Source organism: Musca domestica, unplaced genomic scaffold, assembly GCF_030504385.1.
Source record: "Musca domestica strain aabys unplaced genomic scaffold, Musca_domestica.polishedcontigs.V.1.1 236, whole genome shotgun sequence".
NCBI classification, from domain to species: Eukaryota; Metazoa; Arthropoda; class Insecta; order Diptera; family Muscidae; genus Musca; species Musca domestica.
Genome location: NW_026712270.1, coordinates 379,603 through 404,702, shown reverse-complemented (window position 1 = coordinate 404,702; position 25,100 = coordinate 379,603). Strand labels below are relative to the sequence as shown.

The following is a 25,100-nucleotide window of genomic DNA, read 5'->3' as shown; positions in this document are numbered from 1 at the left end:
GATACAAAAGGAAATTGGGGGGGAGAAAATATAAAGAGATTCGTTAGAGAGACAAACATTGAGAGTGTTATACAAAAAAATTAAATTCAATTCATTTTACAAAAAAGACGATTTCATGCTGTTATATTTCAATTTTCTTTTGTTTCAAAGCGTTATCTTTTATAAAAAGCTTTTGGTAAGTGAAATCAAAAAAAAGCGCATCAAACATAACGTCAAACCTAACCTCACATTTTTTCAATTTCTTTACAAGAACTGTTTAATGTGGAAAAAATCGACATTTTAGGAAAAAGATAGGTTGATAAAGAAGAAAAAGTGGAAAGTTTCTCTTTCCTAATGATGATGAGAGTCACAAATGATCTCCCAAGTTCTACGAGGGTTAATGGAAATAATTTTTGGAACTTTTTGAATAGTTTTGAGAGTTTAAAATGGGTAATTTTATACAAGAGTTGCCTTAAGACATATTCTCGTAGGGGAGGAGTAGGAGGAGGACCCACCAACAACAAAATATCGCTCAACAAAACATCAAAAAATTTTTACGTTAATTTTGAAGACCCGCGAATTGGGCCAAATATTCCCATTAAACTTAATTTCAGAGAAATACCTCCAATGAAAAAAATATTCCGCACCCAATTTAACGATGATTCGCCAACAACAATTATTCGCCATATATAATATACATATATACCAAGAAAATATCAGCAAAACTTTGGTTGTGAAAAATTTTAGGTTAATTGTGAAGTCCCTTGATTTGGGCCAAATACCCCATTGTACTTCATTTTAGAGGAATGTCATCAATGGAGAAAATATTCTACATCACATTTAGTTATGAGTCGCCAACAACAAGAAATCTATATATAATATATATTCCAAGAAAATGTTACCAAAAATTTTGTTATAACAAATTTTAAGTTAACTTCAAAGATCTACGAATTAGGCCAAATATCTCCGCTAAACGTCACTTTAGAAGGACGTCTCCAAAGGAGAAAATATTCTACATCATATTTAACTATGAGTCGCCAACAACAAGAAATCGATATATATATAATATATATACCAAGAAAATATCAGCAAAAATTTGGATATAAAAAATTTAGGTTAACTTTGAAGTACTACGAATTCGAACAAATATTACCCATTAAACTTCATTTTAAAGGAATACCTCCAATGGAGAAAATATTCTACATCAAATTTAACTATGAGTCGCCAACAACAAGAAATCTGTATATATAATATATATACCAAGAAAATGTTAGCAAAAATTTTGTTATAACAAATTTTAGGTTAACTTGGAAGATCTACAAATTAGGCCAAATATCTCCGCTAATCGTCATTTTAGAGGGGCATCTCCAATGGAGAAAATATTCTACATCAAATTTAACTAAGAGTCGCCAACAGCAAGAATTCTGCATATATAATGTATACCAAGAAAATATCAGCAAGAAATTGGGTATAACAAAGTTGAGGTTAAATTGGAAGATCTACGAATTGGGCCAAATATCCACGCTAAACGTCATTTTAGAGGGGCGTCTTCAAAGGAAAAAATATTCCACATCAAATTTAACTAAGAGTCGTCAACAGCAAGAAATCTGTATATATAATAGATATACCAAAAAAATATAAGCAAAAATTAAGGTATGACAAATTTTAGATTAACATTCAAGATCTACGAATTTGGCCAAATATTCCCGCTAAACGTCACTTTAGAGGGGCGTCTCCAAAGGAAAAAAATATTCTACATCAAATTTAACTAAGAGTCGCCAACAGCAAGAAATCTGAATATATAATGTATACCAAGAAAATATCGGTAACAATTTCAATAACAAAAAATGTTAGGTTAATTTTGAAGTTCTACGAATTGAGCCAAATTTCAGACATTGAACTTCATTTTAGAGGAATGCCACCAATGGTGAAAATATTCTTCACCAAATTTAACTATGAGTCGCTAACAACAAGAAATCGGTATATCTAATATTTTCCAAGAAAATGTAGGTAAACATTTTGGTATACAAAATTTTGTTTGTTGGGTATGCAATTTTTTGTTTGATTTTCAAGGTCAACGATTTGGGCCAACCAGATGCAATGGGCACATCATTTTAGAAGAATGCCTCCAATGCAAAAAATATTCTACATCAAATTCCACTATGGGTCGTCAACAACAAAAAATCTGTATATATAATATTTACGAAATAAATATCAGTAACAAATTGGTATATATATATTTTTTTTTTAATGGAAATGCCGACTTCCTTAAAATGTTCTTTATCAAATTTCTCTACAATTCGCTGAATAAACGGAGTCCATAGATAACAATTACACCTTTCTCTGTGGCTTTTTAACCACCTAATATCTTTTTGATATATTTTTTTTGTTAAGAGGTGTTCTCAAAAAAAAAAAAAATCCAGCTTATTGCATGCCAGCAATTCAAGCAACACAAAAAAAAAAAAAAGACATCTATAACATCAAAGCTCCATGCTCAGCAAAGGACAAGAGAAAAAACACATTGAGAGCAAAAAGCAGTGTGGGCCAAAAAAGTTTTAAATTAAAAACCCAAACAAAACAAAAATTAAAAAAAAACAAAATTAAAAAAAACTAACCCCTGATACTGAATAAATCTCAGCATCTTCATTATCACCATTACAACTATCACTATAATCATCATCATAGACATCTTCTTCTTCTTCCAACTCATAATCCAAATCGTCGTCGTCATTATCATCATCATTATCTTCTCTACAATTGTCAATGTGTTCAATAATTATGGTGGCAGTGGTGGGGATTCGACTGTGACAAAACATCCTTTGATGACGACGTCGTCTACGACGATAACGCTTGAAAAACTGCCGATTTGCTTGATACATTGGCATGGTTGGAACACAAAATCGTCTTCTATGTGGTGGTAGATTTGTTGTATTATCAAAATGGATTTTCTGTTGTTGATGATGTTGTTTTGTGGTTATTATTACAACAATCATTATATTCATGTTCATAGCACTTGATCTTAAACATAATAGACATTACTTTTACCTAACTTATGTACAAAAAAATAAAATTTTGGCAAGTTTTTTTTTTTCATTTGGTAACAAACAAAAAATGTACAAAAAGAAATTATTTAAAAAAAAATAACATAAATCACATTTAGTAACATAGGCTAATTAAAAAAATGTTTATAAAACATGGGGAAGAGCAACAGAAATTTAACAACCAATCAGTTTTTAGTTATCTACAAATCGTCTTTTCTTCTATTTGTTTTTTTTATGGGGTTTTCTTTCTATGGGGGGAATATTGAATATTTTTGTAGAGATTAGAATTAAATAGTTTTACCTAAATTGTTTTTTCTTTGATTTCGTCTAAGCATTTTTCTTAGTGTGTGGGGGGTTTCTTAATTGTTAACGCTTTGCTTAAGTTATGTGATATTCACCTGTTCATCAGTGTTGGCCGATGCATTTGCATTATTGCAATTTGGACATATTTTCTTTAGCAATGCCATGCGCATATCGTGCAGTTCGCGTAGTAAAACATCTTCGCGCATCTGGAAATAAAAAGAAAGAAAAACAATAATTATCATCATTCATACAAAATTATTAAAAGGTTAAGGAATTGGTTCAGCTCAATTTAGGGGAATAGTCCAAGTGAAAGAAATTGTCAACATCAAATTCTGCTATAAGTCACCAACCACCAAAATTCGGTGTATGTAATAAATATGAACAAATCCAATTTTTATGTTAGATTCGAACGTCTACGATTAGAGGCCAATTTGTCGCGTTATACTTCATTTTACGTGAATTCTCCTAATGGAAAAGATATTCACCATCAAATTTCATCAAGACTCTCCAATCACAAGAAATTTCTAGGCTTAATATAGCAGGATAAAAAGTTAAAAACAAATACAAGTAAATTTTTTATTTTTTTAATTGGATAATTTCGAAGGTCAACAAATTTCAGTCTATTTGTCCCTTTATTCTTTATTTTAGTGGAATGGTCATAATGAGAAAAACATTTTCCGTAAGATTCCACAATGAGTCACCAACAACAAGAAATCTGTATATACAATATATCTCGATAAAATAATAATAAACAATTGGGTATAAAAATGTTAAATTCAAGTTAATTTCGAACGTATGCAAAATATATCAAATTGTCCGGTTCTACTTCATTTTAGGAGGATGAACCTAAAGGCGAAGGTGTTCTCCATAAAATTTTAATATAAGTCACCACCAACAATATAATATATCACGATAAAATATTAATAAACAATTGCGCATAAAAATATTGTTTTTTTTTTTTTTTTGATAAATGTCGAACGTATAGAATATTGAACCGAATTATCCGGACCAACTTTATTTTAGGAGGATGGCCGTAAAGACAGAAATGTTCCCTATTAAATTTCACTATAAGCCGTCAACAAATAGAAATCTGTAGATGTCATATATGTCAATGAAATATCAATAAACAATTGGAATTACATTTTTGGTGTTTTAGGTTAATTTCGAATTGGACCAAAATGCCCTGTTACTCTTCATTTTTTGGGGATGGTCCTAAAGAAAAAATTATTCTCCATAAAATTCCACTACAAGTCGCCAACAACAAAAAGTTTGTAGATGTTATACATCTCCTCAAAATATTAATAAAATATTGCGCATAAAAATATTGACTTTTTTGGTTAATTTCGAACATATACAAATTGGTCCAAATTGTCCTGACCGACTTTATTTTAGAAGGATGGCCCTAAAGGCAGAAATATTCCCTATTAAATTTCACTACAAGTGGTCAACAAAAAGAAATCTGTAGATGCAATATATCTCGATGAAATACCAATAAAGAATTGGGTATAACATTTTTGGGTTTTTAAGGTTAATTTTGAACGTATACGAATTGAACCAAAATACCCTGCTACACTTCATTTTTGAAGGATGACCTTAAAGGCAAAATTATTCTCCATAAAATTCTACTACAAGTCGCCTACAATAAAAAGTTTGTAGATGTTATACATCTCCTCAAAAAATTAATAAAATATTGTGTATAAAAATATTGACTTTTTTGGTTAATTTCGAACATATACAAATTGGTCCAAATTGTCCTGACCGACTTAAATTTAGGAGGATGGCCCTAAAGGCAGAAATGTTTCCTATTAAATTTCACTATAAGTCGCCAACAACTATAATTTTGTAAATGAAATATATATCGATGAAATATCAATAAACAATTGCATATAACATTTTTGGGAATTGGACCAAAATGCCCCGTTACTCTTCATTTTTTAGGAATGATCCTAAAGGTAAAATTATTCTCCATAAAATTCCGCAATATGTTGCCAACAACAAAAAATCCGTAGATGTTATATATCTCGATAAAACATTAATAAACAATTGCGTATAAAAATATTGATTTTTTAGGTTAATTTCGAACGTATACAAATTGGACCAAATTGTACCGATCAACTTTATTTTAGGACGATGGCCGTAAAGGCAGAAATATTCCCTATTTCATTTCAATATAATTCGCCAAAAACAAGAAATCTGATAAAAATCGATAAAATGCCAACAAATAATTGGGTATAAAATTGTTGGCTTTTTTAAGGTTAATTTCGAATTAGACCAAAATGCCCTGTTATACTTCGTTTTAGAAGAATGATTCTAGAGGCAAAATTATTCTCCATAAAATTCCACTATAAGTCACCAACAATAAAAAGTTTTTAGATGTTATACATCTCCTCAAAAAATTAATAAACAATTGCGCATAAAAATATTGATTTTTGCGGTTTATTTCGAACATATACAAATTGCACCAAATTGTCCCGACCGACTTTATTTTAGGACGACGACCGTAAGGCAGACATATTCCCTATTAAATTTCACTATAAGTCGCCAACAACAAGAAATCTGAGGATATAATATAACTCGATAAAATGCCAACAAATAATTGGGTATAAAATTATTGATTTTTTAAGTTTAATTTCGAATTAGACCAAAATGCCCTGCTACACTTCATTTTTGAAGGATGATCCTAAAGACAAAATTATTCTCCATAAAATTACACTATAAGTCACCAACAACAAAAAGTTTGTAGATGTTATACATCTCCTTAAAAAATTGTTAAACAATTGCACGTAAAAATATTGATTTTTTAGGTTAATTTCGAACATATGCCAATTGGATCAAATTATTCCGATCGACTTTATTTTAGAACGATGCCAGTAAAGACAGAAATATTTCCTATTAAATTTCACTAGAAGTGGTCAACAAAAAGAAATCTGAGAATATTATATGACTCGATAAAATGCCAAAAAAAATTGATATACAATTATGGATTTTTATGTTAATTTTCAATTGGACCAAAATGCCCTGCTACACTTCATTTTTGAAGGATGATCCTAAAGACAAAATTATTCTCCATAAAATTCCACTATAAGTCACCAACAACAAAAAGTTTGTAGATTTAATACATCCACTTAAAAAATTAATAAACAATTGCGCGTAAAAATATTGATTTTTGAGGTTAGCTTTGAAGGTCTTTGAATTTAACCAAATTCTCCTGATATTCTAAAGTTTAAAAGAAAGACACTAATGGCAAATATATTCCTTATCAAATTTCACTATGAGTCACAAACAACAAGATATCTCTAGATTTAATATATCTCGATAAATTCTATATTTGTAAACAACTGTGTATACAAAACATATATTTTTTGGGTTATTTAGAAATGCTTATTAATTGGGCCAAATTGCTCCTTTGTTCTTCATTTAATAATGATGTACTTAAAGGCAAAAATATTCTACATTAAATTTCCCTAAAGGCCCTGGACAAAAATAAATCGGTAGATATAAATTATCCTGCTAAAATATATATAACAAATTGGATGTTTAATGAAGTTTATATTTTTGTATTTTTTCAGCATTAATTGCGAAGATTTATGAATTCAAACGAACTGTCCCACAATACTTCATGTAAGGGTCATGAGTTCCAAGGAGAATATGTTCTATATCAAATTTCATTATAAGTCACCGAACAAAATATGTCCCAAAATATAATATTTATCTCAAAAATTTTTATATTAAATTTCTTGCAATAGTCTTGCTTGACTCATTTATATTTCTTTCAGATGTTTCAACATCGTTTTTGAAAGCAGTCATCAATCCCTCGAGTTTTCAATCTGTTTCTCTTTCCTTTCTTTTTTTCCGGCCCATATAATTTCCTCATTTCAATTTCCTTTCCTTCCATGGACTTACCTTATGTTCATGTACAATTTGCTGTAGTCTTATATTTTCTTCACTTAAAGCATGTGCTAAACCATCGGGGCAGGAAATAGTAACTTGTTGTCGTTCAGTCAAACCAGGTGGTGTCATAGGCAAAGAACGTACACCGCCGCCAGGCAATGAGAAGCGTGAAATATAACTGGGGAAAGAATAAAACAAATTTTAAATTTGAGTAAAACAAAAATGTAAGCCTTTGACCCTACCTTCCATTGGCTTGTTTGGCAATAAAACCCGAATTTGAGGACGAGGTACGTCTTCTTCTTTGGCTAGAGGCAGCTGTGGTTGTATTAGTAGGTATTGCAGTATTATTTGGAACGCTACTACTATTATTAATAGCATAAGGTAGATTGTAAGCGGACATTGTTGAGGCTGAGGTCGGCGTGGGCAATGCAGAAGAAGATGATGGACACCCTGCTGCGGGCGGTGGTGGTGGTGGAGCAGCCATTGGCATTTGCTGATTTGTGGATGTAATAATGCTATTGGAACCCGACGAGGTAGTTGTATTAGAGGCCACTGTTTCACATTTGCCACTAATGGAAATTTCTAATTTCCTATGTTCAGGTAATATGAGTATGCTTTCTTCCATCATGCCACTAGAGGCGGAGGCAGCGGCAGCAGCAATGTCAGAGGTCAAGCGACTTGAGGGTTTATTGTCACCGCCTTTACTCGTTGTGGTAATGTCATCTGTGGTTGTTGTTGTTGCATTGTGTAGATTATTATTGCCATTGGTGGTGGTGGTGTTGAGGCTGCTGGTGGACAGTTGATTTGGTCGAGATGTTATGCTGTTAATGTTGCTGCTGCTATGAACTTTTGGCAAAATTTTACATGTTGTGCTGCTACTCTTTGTTGTCTTCTCTTCGCCATTATTTGTGCTATCAACATTGAGCTTTTTGGGAGAAATTGCATCTCGTTTACCGGCCCCACCACCATCGATTGTATCACAATTGCCATTTTGTATTTTCGTTTCCGCCAAGGGTACCAGGGTGTCAGTACTGGTATTAATGGAACCATGCCATAAATTATGGGACTCATCTGTTGTTGTTTTACTGCTTGTCTTGTCATCACCGGCCATCGAACCATTGCAAGATGTTTCCAAACTGTGGTTGCATGAGGCGTCTAGAAAAGAGGGAGAAAATAGAAAAGTGAATTTGGGATGATTAGGAAAAAAATGAATAAAGGAAAAAGGAAAAAAAATATCCCAATTTTTTTCCACTTACCATCATCCATGGCCACACTTCTCATCATTAGATCCAGACCCATGGTGGTATGTTTTTCAATGGTAATGCCATTGGAACTTCGTTGAATGCCATTTACACCGTTTGTCAGTGACGAGTCTGTAACATCGTTGCCATCCCGACTGGCATCCTTGGCCACAATTTTCGTTTTCTTTGATGTGGGCGTTGATGGACCTTGTGTATTTGGTGTTGTTGTTGTTCTGGTAGTCTCATTATCACAGCCAGTATTTTGTTGTTGTTGTTCACTTGAATGCACGATGCCATTACTTGACTCAGTAATTGTCATTGCATTTTTAGGCTTTTTACTTTCTTCTTCGTGGTCGTCATTGTCTAGGTGTTCCAATTCATTTGCATGTTTCGATGCCAATTTGAAATCATCATTGTCATGATTGTTTAGCTCATTCGTTAAATTCTCCAATTTACGGGTTGTGTCGTGTATTAAATTTGCCAAAATATCTGGTGATTCTTCACGTTCGTCCGACTGTAGATCGGCAATGGAATTGTTTTCCGAATTCGAACCGATGGTGAGACTAGAAGCGGGGGAAACAAAAACAAGGCAGTTTAATATTAACTTTAGTCACTAATAAAGAGAGGCTATGTTTACTTACTTCGGATCCACTGTCATGTTGGGATCACTTGAACGCCTTGACATGCTGTTTTGAATGAAACCAGCCGTTATTAGATCCCCATAAGATCTGGTTTTGGACATGGAACCTTCAAAAAAATAAGAAATATTTATTTGACTATTTTAAAGGTATCCTTCAATTCCTTCACTTACTCATGGAACCCATTAGTGTATCGTTGATATAATTCGGAAAATCAATGGAATTTTGATTACCACCCACCAGACTGCCCAAATACACCTCGGTCCACAGTGACAAATCACGTACATTATGTGCCGGCCATAAGACTTTTTCACGTTGTGGCTTATACAAAGGATTGCGATAGATGGGACTGGACAGCAGCGACCAAACACTAAAGGTACGCTCAAAAACGGAATTCTCCAAACGTTCCTTTAAAGTATTGCACAAAAAGTTGCCGAATAGACCAGAATGTGAGTGTTGGGCTAATTTGATCTGCAAATATGAGAGAAATATGGAATTAGAGCAAAAAATGCTAGGAAGCCCTTTTGGCACTCACCAAGTAGCCCATGCTAAATTCAAAACTGCAACTAAACTGTTTATGGATTTGATGTACCAAATCCAGCCATTGCAGAAATACTGGACAACGTTCATTCAGTTCCTCCGAACCGGGACCATGGCCACAGCGATCGGCAAATTTATGGCCATAGCTAAGCCATTCACGTTCGACCAGCACACGAAAACCCTGGAGAGGGGAAGAAAAAATATTTCAATGAGTTTTTCGGAAATAAAAAGTAAAAGAGTATCAGGCGGTTTTGCCGACAGATGTAAACACCCAGCCTTGAGTTATGATTATTCAAACTGTTTACCCCTTTATGGGGAAGGTTCCGAGGCAGTTGCCCAATATTTTCCAATTCGTATCTGACCTAAGACTGATATAAATATTACAACGTGCCAGATTTGGTTTTGACCCTTTGTGGGGATTCGGATCGTTTTGGTTATTCAAAACTTTAAACCATTGTGGGGGAAGTACCAGAAGGAATGATCCGATCTCTACCATATTAATAACAGATCGTGTATGGAGGGAAATATTCAGATGTGTCAAGTCTGAATGGATGTTAATTCCGCGTTTTATGAGCTTCATGAATATTCAAAAATTTTGACCCTTTGTGGGGGAGGTACCAGAAGGAGTGGACCGATATATCCCATCTTCACACCGGACCTTGGGTTAATAAAAATATTGTGATGTGTGTGTAATTTGAGGAGAACCGGATGCTTATTTTGGGTTCTATGATCGTTTTGGTTATACAGAACTTTGAACCTTTGTGGGGGAGGTACCAGAAGGAATGGTCCGATCTCTACCATCTTTATAACAGATCGTGTGTTGATGGAAATATTGAGATGAGCCAAGTCTGAATGGAATCAGATGTTAATTTCGTGTTTTATGAGCTTCATGGATATTCAAAATTTTGATCCCTTTGTGGGGGAGGTACCAGAAGGAGTGGATCGATACTTCCCATCTTCACAGCACATCTCGTATTAGTAGAAATAATGGGATGTGTGTAATTTGAAGAGAACCGGATGCTTATTTCGGTTTTTATGATCGATTTTGTTGTTCAAAACGTTGATCCTTTGTGGGGGAGGTACCAGAAGGAATGGTCCGATCTCTACCATCTTTATAACATATGTTGTGCTGATAGAAATATTGAGATGTGCCAAGTCTGAATGGAATCGGACGTTAATTTCGTGTTTTATGAGCTTCACGAATATTCGAAATTTTGACCTTTTGTGGAGGAGGTACCAGAAGGAGTGAACCGATATATTCCATATTCACACCAGACCTTGGTTTAATAAAAATATTGAGATTTGTATATTTTGAAGACCATCGGCAAATTACATCCTATTTTATAAGAGTTATGATTTTTAAAAATTTGGCCCTTTGTGGGGGAAGTACTGGATGGAGTGGACTGATATTGTCCATGTTCGCACCTGACATAGTACTGACGGAAATATTAGGATTTGCAAAGTTGGAGCAAAATCGGATGGTTGTTGTTGTTGTTGTAGCAGTAGTACATGTGTGTGTTTGTGTTCTGCTAATCTGGTTCCAGCTCCAGGTTTAGAAATTCGGCTACTTTAACGGGCTGTAGCCAGAGATCCTCTGGAGTGAGTTGGGTAGGTTTGGCTGAGCAATTAAAAAGGTGTAGCGTATTGTGCGGGCCTGTATCACACGCCGGGCAGGCGTCACGCACATCTTCATCAATTCGTGCCCAATACGAATTGAGGCGACTACACCATCCTGAACGTAATTGCGCCAAAACTACCCTGGTTTGTCTAGGCAGCTGACGTTCTTCGGCTGCAATGGATGGGGGGTGGACTCCGAGGACGGCATTCACTTTATAACTGCTAATAGCATCCGCGACTGCATCGGTGTGAATGCCACTCAGACCTGCCTGATAGGCTTCTTGATCTAGAGGCTCTCTCTTGTAGCGCTGGACCTCCCTCTCTAGATCATGTATGTCCTTCCTGACACGCCTGGGTGGGGGAGAGTTATCCACCATATGATGGTTGGGATGGCTCTCACGGTAACACCCAAGCAGGTACTGCAACGAAAGCATATGATTATGCTGACGTAAGGGAAGGACTTTCGCCTCCTCATGTAGATGGTCCACTGGTGTCATGAGGAGGCACCCTGTCGCAGTTCTCAGGGCAGCGTTCTGGCAGGTCTGGATATTCTTCCACTGCGTAGCACTAGTATTCGCAGACCACACTGGAGCCGCATAGTTGACCACAGACCGACCTATCGCGTTATAAGAGGTCAACAAGGTTTCTTTGTCCGCACCCCAAGAGCTGCCGGCTAGCGCCTTGAGGACCTTGTTCCTACTTTTCATCTTATCGCAGATAGCTGTGGCTTGCGCGGACGACTTGAACATGCTGTCGAACGTTACCCCAAGAATCTTGGGGTAGTTCGTGGTCGGTATTAAATTCCCCTCGACCTGAACATTCAGCTGTGTTCTCATCTCCGCAGACCATGTGGTAAATAGGGGTTCAACCTTTCGCATATGTCATCGACCACTGGACCCGACGCCATGATCGTACAATCATCCGCATACGTTACGATCTCAATGCCGTCTGGAGGGCGAGGAATTCCGGAAAGGTAGAGGTTAAACAGTTCCGGAGATATCACCCCGCCTTGGGGAACTCCCTGTTTCACTCTACGTGCTTTGGACTTCTTGTTCCGGAATTCCACGTACGACTGGCGTCCACACATATAGTTGATTATCCAACGTTTCAAACTTGGCCGGAGGGTAGTTCTCTGTACGTCCTCAAACAGTGTGGCATGATTGACCGTATCAAATGCCTTTGATAGGTCAAGGGCTACCAACACTGTTCTGTCACACGGCCTGTTCTGGTTTAGTCCTCTACTAATATGTGTGGAAATGGCGTGTAATGCTGTTGTGGTACTATGTTGTGGACGGAATCCATGCTGGTGGTTGGCAACTGCATAGCTTCCTCTAATGCTGGGGAGGAGTAAAGCCTCAAGAGTCTTTGCTACTGGCGACAAAAGCGAAATCGGCCTGTACGATTCGCCTTTACTGGCATCCTTGCCTGGCTTCAGTAGCGGGACCACCCGGCCCATTTTCCAGGTTTCGGGCACTATGTGGGTGGCTAGCGACAAATTGAGAACTTTTGTTAAGTACTCGACTCCCGGCGTATCCAGCTGCTTCAACATTACCATTGAGATTCCGTCCGGGCCCAACGCTTTGGATGACTTAGCGTTACGGATGACATTTGCAACATCACCCATCGTAAACTGTGGTGGTTCCTCCTCGGCGGGAAGAGATCTGATACGACGTAGTACTCTTCGCTTCGCCCTATCACTCTCGGGGTGCTCGACAAATTGTCGGTTAAAATATTCCGCGCACCTCTTCGGATCAGTCACCGTTACGTCGTTAAAAGTGACTGAGGTCCTATCATCCTTTTTTCCAGGGTTCGAGAGCGACTTAACCGTTACCCACAGCTTACTCATATCGGTTCCAATGTTGCAGCACTTCAGATGGTCTAGCCACTTTTTCCTCTTATGCTCCTGTACCAACCGGTTGACTTCCACTGTCAAATCACTGATTCTAGGATCAGTAGGGTTGGTACGACGGAGATCATCACGCTCGTTTGCTAATCCCGCTGCCTCTGCTGGGAAGTTTGGTCTTATCTCGGGTATTCGACCAGCAGGTATATAGCGAGCGGCTGCAGCTCTGATGATGTTTCGGAAAATCCTTTCTGCTACCCGAACATCAGAAGGGTTGGGCAGTTCTCTGAAGCGGCGGTTGGTGAATTCTCTGAACTCTGGCCAGTGAGCTTTCCCATGGTTAAGGAAAGTGCGGCGTTCAGAGGTTATGAAATCGGGCGACCTGCTTATGGAGACGATTATCGGGAGATGGTCTGAGCCAAGAGAAATGACGGGTTGCCAAGTCACGTCATTTATCAGACCGGGTGACACTATGGTTAAATCTGGCGAACTGTGACACTCTCCTCTTATTCGGGTGGGGGCATCCTCGTTAACCGTGCAGAATGTGGAGCAGTCAATCTGCTCTGCCAGCGCTGATCCCCTCTGGTCATTACCTAGGACGGAATGCCACAACTCATGGTGGGCATTAAAATCCCCTAGTACCAGGCGGTTATTGCCTACCAATAATGGGCTAATATCAGGCAAATAACGCGGTTCACAGCTATTAATCGGCGGGATATACACATTAAGCACCTCTACCTCGGCAGTTCCACACTTGACTGCTACCCCCATACATTCCATGTATGGGTCACTAGAGACTAGCTCAAGCGAGATAGGTCTGTACTGAACAGAATGGTGTAACAGGAACGCTAATCCCCCACCTCCACTTCTGGTGCGATCCTTCCTTAGTACGTTGTAACCATAACAACGTTGTAGGCTGCAATTTTCATTCAGCTTGGTTTCCTGCACCGCTGCGATCTTAATATTCCTCCGACTCATAAATTCCACTATCTCATCTATTTTGCCTCGAAGTCCGTTGCAATTGAATTGCAAGAATGATGCACAATCCGGAGTTGGAACAGCAACATGTGGCGTTAGGTGCTGCGGTGTTGGTTGCTGTTCTGGAGACTGCGGTGGAGTGCCATACTCCGACGACGTCTCTGACGAGGACGACGAAGAAGAGGACTCGCTGGGGACTACGTTACTGCAGCAAGTCGCAACATAATCCCTTTCGCTGTAGTCTCGCAAACGCCTTAATCCGGAACAGTTCTTGAAGTGCACCCACTCTGTGCATCCATTACATCGCACCGAGACAGATCTGTGGTGGATGACGTTCTGACAAACCGAGCAGAACCAAGGTCCGGGGTTTTCCTCAATCCCGGCACGGACCAATAAAATCCGGAGCAGGCATTCCGGGATATGCTGCTCCCAATGCAGAAAAATAAACAAACACAAACATGTACATACTGGGTTGGCAGCCGCTGGCCGAAACTGGAATCTTGTTGTTTCGGGTCAATCCGGTATCGTAGAACCCGCTGCCGTGGGATTGGGGTCGTTTCCCTTTCTGTGCAGAAAATAGATTTTTTGAAAATTTTCACCTTTTGTGGGGGAGGTACCAGAAAGAGTGGACCGATATTGCCCATCTCCGAACTCGATCTAAGTTTGACAATAATGTTATGATATACCAAGTTTGAATCAAATCGGATACTCCCTTCGGGACTTAGCGTGCGCACCAGCGAGATAGACAGACAGACGGGCAAATGGACATCGCCATCGACTCCAAATGCCCTGAAACTGATTTTGTCCAAAGAGACCTAGGGTCTAAATTCATTATTTCGATGAGGCACGTTTTGGCCGTATCAAATGTAGCCATATGGCTTATGATATAAAACCACTATTCCCACTTATCTTACCTCTATTGTCCTATAGTAGGGGTCCAGACACAGCTGGGCTGTGGCCACAATTTGTGGGGTACGATCCCAGCCATCGGAACAGTGTACGAGTACAGGCCGACCCTTTTTCTCAATGGCATGACAGACGGTCATGGAAGCAGCCAATAAACCGGATAAATGTTGCAACCACATGGTCTTCTCCAGGAGACCCAACCAGCTAAAAATTCAAAGAAAAGTGAATAAATCCAATTTTGACACAATAATCTCTCTTTTTCTTACTTGGGAACATCCGGTGGCGATGCACACAGCTGCCGCAGGGCATGGAAACTCTTGCGTATGACATGTATATTGCCCAAATTCATGAATTCAATTTCAGCACAAGGATAATACTCAATGCATTCGCAGCCTCCGCCACGGGCACGATTTGTCACGGCCGATGTATAGCTGCGGGCATCGACAATGAGAATTTTCTAAAAAGAGACATGTCTATGAAATTAGATTCCTAAAAATAGATTATCTTTTTTCACAACCTACCCTCACTTCATCCAGGGCCACCTCTTCGTGGCTGCCATCCGGACTGGATGGTGAACTATCACCCGAGGGTATCTGTATACTTTGTGCTGACTGAGAATTGTTGGCAAATTGACGCATCTGTTCACCCCTATCAAAAGCACAGGCATCGGCCAGGGCCTTCAACAGCTGTTCATCTTTGGTATTGCGCCAACCCAGCCAACCCACTTCCGGTTGACTGCATCTGGCAATAACCGCTCCCGATTTACGATGACGCCACACAACAGCCGGCAAACGTCGGGAACCTCTAAAATTCGCCACATTATTCAGCGTTTCATCGGAAATGCAACAGGGTACCAAGAGTTTGGGTGGATATGAGGGACACAGCTTGAAATCTTCATTAGCTCGAGATATGCGCCAGGGACCATTCAAATCAAAACCCAAACGTTCAACTTCCCGCATAAAATCATCTTCGTAGCGGTAACTGCATTTCTGTAATCTCTCATTGTAGTCCAGGGCCAAATAGGGATTGTAGCCAGGATTTTCGGTGTTTGAATTAAATGTTTGACTGCCTCCTCCGCCTGCTACCCCGCCACCACCTCCCCCGGCCACACCTGCTGCTCCAACACCACCACCACCTCCACCATTTAAGCTGTCACATGCCCATGAACAGAATGGAAAAGCGAATATAGATTCCAATGTCTCGGGCACACCAACCGACATCTGTATGCGTCTTTGCCATTCTGTACACTGTTCGGCAGTCTCAAAAGAACACTTGACCGTGCTGGCATCTTTACAATACACAATCAAATGGAACAGATCACGACTTTGGGCCGATTCTATGAGACCCAGGGGAACGGATGTCTCAACATTTGTTGAGGTTTTCTGTAAATACAGGCGATAATTGGACAGGGCCAAAATGCCATCGTCGGTGCGTCCCAAATATTTAACAGACTCGCCAGCAACTGGAAAAAAAGAGAAATGAAGGGAGGTTAATCAGAGTTTCCTGGGTTTGGAAATGCAAACTTACGCTCCTGAAATGGGACCTTCAATTCGGTATCTTCTTTCTCCATTTGTGGTTTGGGAAATAGTTCAGCGGCTCGTACCATACACAGTGATGGTGGGGGCGATCCATCAGATGCCTCCATTTAGCTGAAATGGGAGAACAAATGAAAAAAGAGAGATTAGATTCGGCGGGAAATTAAAATATTTGGAAAAATTACAAGTGTTTAAAAAATTCAGGATTGTCTTTAAAAAAAATATTTTTTAAAAAATTGATTTGAAAAATATTTAAAAAAAAGTCGAAGTTAGTCTTTGAAAGAAATATTTTTAAAAAATTATTTGAAAAAATATTTAAATTTTTTTTCAAAATTTATGTTTAAAAAAATTATTTTGAAAAATACTTCTTAAAAAATCTACGTTGTTCTTCGAAAAAATTTTTTTAAAAAATTATTTGAAAAAATATTTTCAAAAAATTATTTATAAAAATATTTATTTTTTCAAAAATTTATTTAAAAAAATATATATTAATAAAATCACGAATATTGCACCGACAGTCCTTGCACCTGTTTTTTTAAAAATTATTTTGAAAAATACTTTTTTGAAAAAAATATTTTAAAAAAATTATTTGAAAAAATAATTATTTTTTAAAGAATTATTTTGAAAAATACTTCAAAAAATCCACGTAGGTCTTTGAAAATCTATTTTTAAAAAATTATTTGAAAAAATATTTTTAAAAAATTATATAAAAAATTATTTAAAAAAATATATATTAAAAAAAATCACGAATATTGCAGCGAAAGTCCTTGCACCTGTTTTTCAAAAAAATTATTTTGAAAAATACTTTTTGAAAAAATCCACTTTGGTCTTCGAAAAAAAAATATTTTTAAAAAATTATTTAAAAAAATATTTACTTAAAAAAATGTATATTTAAAAAAATCACGAATATTGCACCGAAAGTCCTTGCCCCTGTTTCTTTTTTTTTTTTAAATTATTTTAAAAAATACTTTTTAAAAAAAATCCACGGTCTTAGAAAAAAAAATTAAAAAAGCTATTTGAAAAAATATTTAAATTTTTTAAAAAAAAAATACATATTTAAAAAAAATAACGAATATTGCACCAAAAGTCCTTGCCCCTTCTGCCGAATGACAAAGTCCTTGCACCTGTTTTTTAAAAAATTATTTTGAAAAATATTTTTTAATAAAAATCCACGTTGGTATTCGAAAAAAAAAATTAAAAAAGTTATTTGAAAAAATATTTTTAAAAAATTATTTAAAAAAATATTTATTTTTTTTTAAATTATTTCAAAAAAATCACGAATTTTGCTCCGAAAGTCCTTGCCCCTGCTGCCGAATGACTCAGAACATTCGAACAACCAAAAAGAACAAAATTAAGATTCAATCTTAGATAACCTAATTTCCTCTATAATTGAGACATCAAACCTGGGTAATTATTTTAAATTATTTCAAAACACAAAAACAACAACAGCAACAACACCAAAAAGTGAACAGCTTTGCAAATAAATTATCGATAATAAACCACAACAACAACAAAACAAATTGTGATTAACCTCTTCGGCGTGTCATCATCATCAGCTGAATTTAAATGGATTTTGTGTTGAACATATTTTTCTGGTTCATTGTTGTTGTTGCAAAAAACAACAATTGAACAACAACAGGAATTTTAACAAAACAAACAACTTAACACAAAAGTGGTCATCGAAGTTTGTTGCTGTTCTTGAAACGTTTTATTAAGTAATATAAAACAACAACAACAACACCAACGACAATAAACAAACTAAATCGAAATTAGCGGAACAACAACGAATCCAGTTTTAAAAGTTTTAAAAATAAAACATGCAAGCCTTTTGTGAACACGGCTTTGTCTCCACTTAACATTGGAAAGGTGGATATTTTTTTTTTGGATTTTATTGAAGTCCTTTGTTTGAGTCGAGGCGGGGGGATGGGAAAATGCGGAGACAATTCAGAGATCTTCTTTGAAAGGAAGACTCTTTCTTTATAAGGTTTCGAACAATGTTGGAGCTAAATCCACCCATGTACTTTAAATCTAGGGTTCGAAAGGAGGGAGGTAAAATGGAAGAGCGTAGTAAAAAGTCTCCACCATATTTTTAGTGGGGCTTGAAAAATGTTTTATACTGTGATTTTATGAGATATACACGTTGAAAAATGAATAAATGAAGATGGCCACAAAGTCTCCAAAATGGCCACTTGATTTTGTTGATAAATTTATGAACTGTGATAAAAGTCTCCATATTCTTTTTTAAAGGGATTTCAACTTGGAATCTTTAAATCATACATTTTAATATGTTTCCTTCCTTTTTACTGATTTGAAATAAAAGTCTCCACTCAATGAGTCTCCATTTTTTTGTATGACCTAAGAAAAGTCTCCACTTTATTTGTTTTCAAAAAATGGTATTTCAATCTTATAATAGTAAATTAAGGAGTCTCCAGACTGATTTTTAAATAGGTTATCTTCCTTAAATTTGATTGGAGACTTTCCCAAATCAATAAGAAAAGTCTCCACTCCAATTTTAGGCAGAAATGTCATTTATTTATTTGTTATTTATTTGTTATTTTATTGTTCTCAAAAAGTCTCCACGTTAATTTTAATTAGTTTCAGCTTTATTTGCATGACCTACAAAGTCTCCACACTATATTTTTCAATACGTTCCCCTCATTTCAATGCCTTAGAAAAAGTCTCCACTCCAATTTTCGGGAGTAGGAAGCTCATGAAAAGTTATTTTATGATGTAAGACAAGTCTCCACATTAGTATAAAAAGTCTTCATACTATTTTTTTTAAAGGTTCCCTATTATAATGCTTTAGAAAAAGTCTCCACTTCGATTTTAGGGAGTAGGAAGCTCATTAATTGTTATTTTATAATACAAAATGAGTTTACACATTAATTAAATGAGTTTTTACTTTATTTATAAGACCTAAAGAAGTCTCCACTTTCTTTGTCTTGCAACAAATGATAGCCAACCTATTTTAATCTCATAATAATAAACTGAAAAGTCTCCAGACATTTTTTTTTGCATAGGTTATCTTCATTTTTATTGATTTGAGAAAAGTCTCCACTCCAATTTTAGGGAGTAGAAAGGCCATTAATAGTAATTTTATGACATGAGAAAAGTCTCCACGTTAGTTTAATGAGTTTCAACTTTATTTGCATGACCTACAAAGTCTCCACACTATATTTTTCAATACGTTCCCCTCATTTCAATGCCTTAGAAAAAGTCTCCACTCCAATTTTCGGGAGTAGGAAGCTCATAAGTAGTTACTTTTTGATATAAGACTAGTCTCCTCGTCAGTATGAAAAGTCTCCATAATATTTTTTTAATATGTTATCTTTTATAATACTTTAGAAAAAGTCTCCACTTCGATTTTAGGGAGTAAGAAGCTCATTAATCCTTATTTTATAATACAAGATGAGTCTCCACGTTAGTTAAATGGTTTTCAACTTTATTTGCATGACCTAAAAAAAGTCTCCACTTTTTTGCGTAGCAAAAAAATGGTAGCCAAGCTATTTTAATCTCATAATAATAAACTAAAAAGTCTCCAGACCATTTTTTCATAGTTTATCTTTCTTTTTAATGATTTGGGAAAAGTCTCCACTACAATTTTGGGGAGTACTAAGGTCATTAATAGTAATTTTATGACATAAGAAAAGTTTCCACGTTAGTTTAATGACTTATCACTATATTTGTATGACGTATGAAAAGTCTCCACTTGATTTATGTAGCAAAAAATTGTAGGCAAACTATTTTAATCCTATGATAATAAACTGAAAAGTCTCCAGACTATTTTTTAAATGGATTCCGTTCATTTTAATGATTTGGGAAAAGTCTCCACTCCAATTTTAGCTCATTTATAGTTATTTTTTTTTTCTCCACGTTATTTTAATGAGTTTTCACTATATTTGTATGACGTATGAAAAGTCTCCACTTGATTTGTGTAGCAAAAAATGGTAGCCAAACTATTTTAATCCTATGATAATAAACTGAAAAGTCTCCAGACTATTTTTTAAATGGATTCCGTTCATTTTAATGATTTGGGAAAAGTCTCCACTCCAATTTTAGCTCATTTATAGTTATTTTATGATATATGAAAAGTCTCCACGTTATTTTAATGAGTTTTTACTATATTTGTATGACGTATGAAAAGTCTCCACTTGATTTGTGTGGCAAAAAATGATAGCCAAGCTATTTTAATCTTACAATATTATACTAAAAAGTCTCCACACTATTTTTTAAATGGGTTCCATTAATTTGAATGATTTAGAAAAAGTCTCCACTCTAACTGTTTATAGTAGGAAACTCATTAAGAGTAATTTTATGGTTCCAGAAAACTCGCCACATTAGTTTAATGAGTTTCAAGTTCATTTGTATGACCTAAAAAAGTCTCCACTTTATTTGTCTGGCAAAAAATGGTAGCCAAACTATTTTAATCTTAGAAATGATGAACTGAAAAGTCTCCACACTATTTTTTAAAATAGCCCCCCTTCATTTTAATGCTTTAGAAAAAGTCTCCACTTCGATTTTAGGGAGGAGGAAGCTCATTAATAGTTGTTTTATAATACAAGATGAGTCTCCAAGTTAGTTAAATGGGTTTTAACTTTATTTGCGTGACCTGAGAAAAGTCTCCACTTTATTTGTGTATCAAAAACGTGGTATTTAATACGTCATATTGATTCTCCACACAATTTTAACAGCCTTCAACAAGTCCAATGACGATTTCCTTTAATTACACAAAGTCTCCACTTTCTTATTATAGCGTACAAAAAGTCTCCACTTTATTTGTGAAACAAAGAAAGGTCCACATATTCTTTTTATGCTTGATATTAATTCTCCACACCATTTTAAAAGCCTAAAAAAGTCTACGTATGGTTTTCTGTAATTACATAAACTCTCCACTTATTTATTATAGCTAACAAAAAGTCTCCACATTAATTTGGTGCACCATATGAAACCTCCACTTAATTTTTTTTTTACTTTAATTTTATTATGCACCCAATGGTCTCCGTGATATATGAAAAGTCTCCACTTTATTTGTGCATCAAAAAGTGATAACCAAGCTAGTTTTATACATTATATAAATTCGCCACACAATTTTAACATCCTAAAAAAGTCTCCAGCTAATTTTTTTTTAATTATCCAGCTAATTTTTATAATTATTGAAACTCTCCACTTCATTATTATTTCAAAGTCTCCACATTATTTTGGTGCACAATAAAAAACCTCTTAATGTTCTTTATTGAATTATATGCCCTCTTCTCCTTAATTTTATAATATACACAAAAAAGGTCTCCACGTGATATGAAAAAGTCTCCACTTTATTTGTGTATAAAAAAGAAAGGCCCACATACCATTTTAAAGATTTATAATTATTTTATGAAATAAAAAGTATTGTCCTCTTTAGTCTCCATATATTTAGAGCATTACAAAAAGTCTCCACTCTATTCTTATGAATTTTATGAACTCTCCACTTAATTTTTTATAACATAGGAATTATTTTTATTATTTCAATGATTTAGGAGAATTTTTAATACATCTTTTACCAATTTTAGAAGGTCTCCACTTTCATTTTGTATGGTATAAAAAGTCTCCAAAATTTTTAAAAGGTAGAAAATTTTCCTAATTTTATTTATGATGTCAGAATATTATTTTCATGATTTTATAGAATTTTTAATAACCTTTTACCAATTTTAGAAGGTCTCCACTGTCATTTTGTAGGTTGTAAAAAGTCTCCAAAATTTTTAAAAGGTAGAAAATTCGCCTATTTTTATTTATGATGTCTGACAAACATCTCAGTGAATTTAACGATGCCAAATACTGCAGAAAAAAAATTTAATATATTCCAAAAAGTCTCCACTTTTAGTTTTTATATTCCCAAGGAAATTTTTAATCAATTTCATAACTTATTAATCTATTTAGAGAACTTGGATATCACAATAAATGGTTTTCACATCCTTTGCATGTATTCTTCGAACATTTTTCTTTGAGTGTAGCATAAAGTTGCAATACAGCTCTCATAATAATTAGATAAGTGTATTTGCTATTTGTTCCAGGTTATGACATATTGAAAACAGCGTGGCATGCAGCATGAAGGTTCGGTCCTCCATGATTTTATTTAATTAACATGAGGCAAATGTGATGGACCACCACATCCCCCAGCCCATGCTCTCATCGCTTCGTGGAGTGCCATCAATCAATCAGTCATTCAAAATCAATTTCATCAGCATCTTGAAAGTGGCCATTAAAGGGCCCATGACGAATGACAGCGTAGAAATTAGTTGTCTTTTATTGAGGTTAATGCGTCAAAGGACGATAATAGTGTGTGTGTGTGTGGTATCCTGGAGAGTGTCTTGTCCAAAGGAATCCATACACATGTCCTTTTCTAATTATATTATTTTTTTAAGGAGTAGGGTGACGGATGTTATACCCAATTCCAACACATGTTGTTAATTTTTTTTTCATTTCAAAGAAAAAAGGGAATTTGGACCGGAAAAGGATAGCAGGAATTTTCCACTGGAGTTTTAAAAATTTTCCACACTTTTTTTTGTAATCACTTATTTTGTTTAATTTTTTTTTTTCGGAATTACCAAACACTATTGTCTTGCCTTGCCTCTCGAAAACTCCAATGTCCTTTCAAATAGAATATCCTTTCCCAACGCCAGCAAATGTGAAAACCATGTGCTTTTCAATTTGACTCAAGAATCTATTTGAGGCAAAAGGATATGAAGGATGAAGAAAGCAAACCAAACAAAAAAAATATTAAGGATGGGAATTTGTTGTATGGGAATTTTTCGTATACTGCGCAATACACAACAACACTCGGTCGGTCGGGCGGTCGGTCACTTGTCGCGTAACGTAAACTTTGACTAGTAGTAAAATTTCGTTCCGAAAACGAATTCAAGTCAGGCTCTCGTCTCGTCTCGGCTGCGGCACATGGCAATACAGGCCAACCGTTTTATAGGCGTAACGACGACGATGATGAGTAGTTTAATAAACGAATAAAGGATAACAACAGCAAACAGACAACAACAAAAATTTATTGACTTTAAACACAAAAAAAAAATTAACTGAAATTTTTAGCAAATTATGGTTTTTATGGCATACAGACAGGCGCACAAACTCCAATCGTAAGTACACCTGAATTGTGGAGGGGGAAGGGGGTGGTAATGAACGAATGCCGGCAAACGATAAACGATCAGATGTTTTTTGGGGGTAGACAAAAAAAAAACAGGAAGAAGGATATTACAAGGAGAGTGATGAGAATTGGAAAAAAAAATAACTCAGATGAAGCGGATAAGCCATGTACCTCGTTTGGGTAGCGGATAATAAATTTTCAACAGTTGCATAACTTGGATATTGAATTTACTCGAATGGATAATTTCTCACATTTGGAAAATGAGGATAATTAGTTTGTCTTATTTGAAAAATGCGGATAACGCATTTATCTCATTTGGATAGCGCGGATAATGACTTTGGCACATTTGGATACCCCGGATAAAGACTTTTCTCGTTTGGATAACGTGGATAATGCTTTTGACACATTTGAATAACGTGGATAATTATTTTGACACATTTGGATAATGCGGATAATTAATTTATAGCGTTTGGATAAAGCGGATATTGACTTTGACACATTTGGATAACGTGGATAATAATTTTTTCACATTTGGATAATGTGGATAATTAATTTATCCAATTTGGATAACGTGGATAATGCATTTGTCACATTTGGATAACGCGGATAATGACTTTGTCACATTTGGATAATGTGGATAATTAATTTATCCAATTTGGATAACGCGGATAAAGAATTTATGATATATGGATAACGTGGATTATAAATTTGTCACATTTGGATAACGCGGATAACGCATTTTTCTCATTTGGATTACGTGGATAGTGGTTTTGTCAAATTTGGATAACACGGATAATACATTTATCTCATTTCGATAACCCGGATAAGGGAATTATCTAATTTTTATATTGTGGATAATGCATTTGCCACGTTTGGAACGGTCTTTATTTGGATAACCCGGATAAGGTATTTATCTCATTTCGATAACGTGGATAATGCATTTGTCACGTTTGGATAACGTGGATAATGCATTTGTCACATTTGGATAATGTGGATAATTCATGTACATTATTTGGATAATGTGGATAATTGATTTCCATCATTTGGATAACGTGGATAATTGATTTCCATCATTTGGATAAGGTGGATAATTGATTTGTAGCATTTGGATAACGAGGATAATTGATTTCCACCATTTGGATAACGAGGATATTTGATTTCCATTATTTGGATAAAGTGGATAATTGATTTCCATCCTTTGGATAAGGTGGATAATTGATTTACATCATTTGGATAAAGTGGATAATTGATTTCCATCATTTGGATAAGGTGGATAATTGATTTGTAGCATTTGGATAACGAGGATAATTGATTTCCACCATTTGGATAACGAGGATATTTGATTTCCATTATTTGGATAAAGTGGATAATTGATTTCCATCCTTTGGATAAGGTGGATAATTGATTTACATCATTTGGATAAAGTGGATAATTGATTTCCATCATTTGGATAACGTGG

General features: G+C 35.5%; 1 protein-coding gene across 12 annotated transcripts in view; it reads right to left on the bottom strand.

Annotated features, from left to right (window-relative positions):
- The window catches only part of LOC101897750 (myotubularin-related protein 4), a 69,969-nt gene that overhangs the window by 6,973 nt on the left and 37,896 nt on the right, over positions 1 to 25,100 (bottom strand). For 6 of the 12 annotated variants that reach the window (XM_059123150.1, XM_059123146.1, XM_059123145.1 and 3 more), the window contains 12 exons: positions 16,505 to 16,626; positions 15,499 to 16,439; positions 15,244 to 15,434; positions 14,986 to 15,181; positions 9,629 to 9,814; positions 9,267 to 9,564; positions 9,097 to 9,202; positions 8,471 to 9,018; positions 7,457 to 8,369; positions 7,227 to 7,392; positions 3,419 to 3,529; positions 2,595 to 2,927 (listed from right to left, as the gene is read on the bottom strand). In XM_059123150.1, the coding sequence (XP_058979133.1) occupies positions 2,595 to 2,927; positions 3,419 to 3,529; positions 7,227 to 7,392; positions 7,457 to 8,369; positions 8,471 to 9,018; positions 9,097 to 9,202; positions 9,267 to 9,564; positions 9,629 to 9,814; positions 14,986 to 15,181; positions 15,244 to 15,434; positions 15,499 to 16,439; positions 16,505 to 16,622 (4,107 nt within the window). In that variant the 5' untranslated portion in view covers positions 16,623 to 16,626. Of the gene's footprint in view, positions 1 to 2,594; positions 2,998 to 3,321; positions 3,530 to 7,226; positions 7,393 to 7,456; positions 8,370 to 8,470; positions 9,019 to 9,096; positions 9,203 to 9,266; positions 9,565 to 9,628; positions 9,815 to 14,985; positions 15,182 to 15,243; positions 15,435 to 15,498; positions 16,440 to 16,504; positions 16,627 to 25,100 lie in introns of those variants that run through there. The other 6 variants (XM_059123152.1, XM_059123153.1, XM_059123156.1 and 3 more) reach the window with 4 other exon arrangements.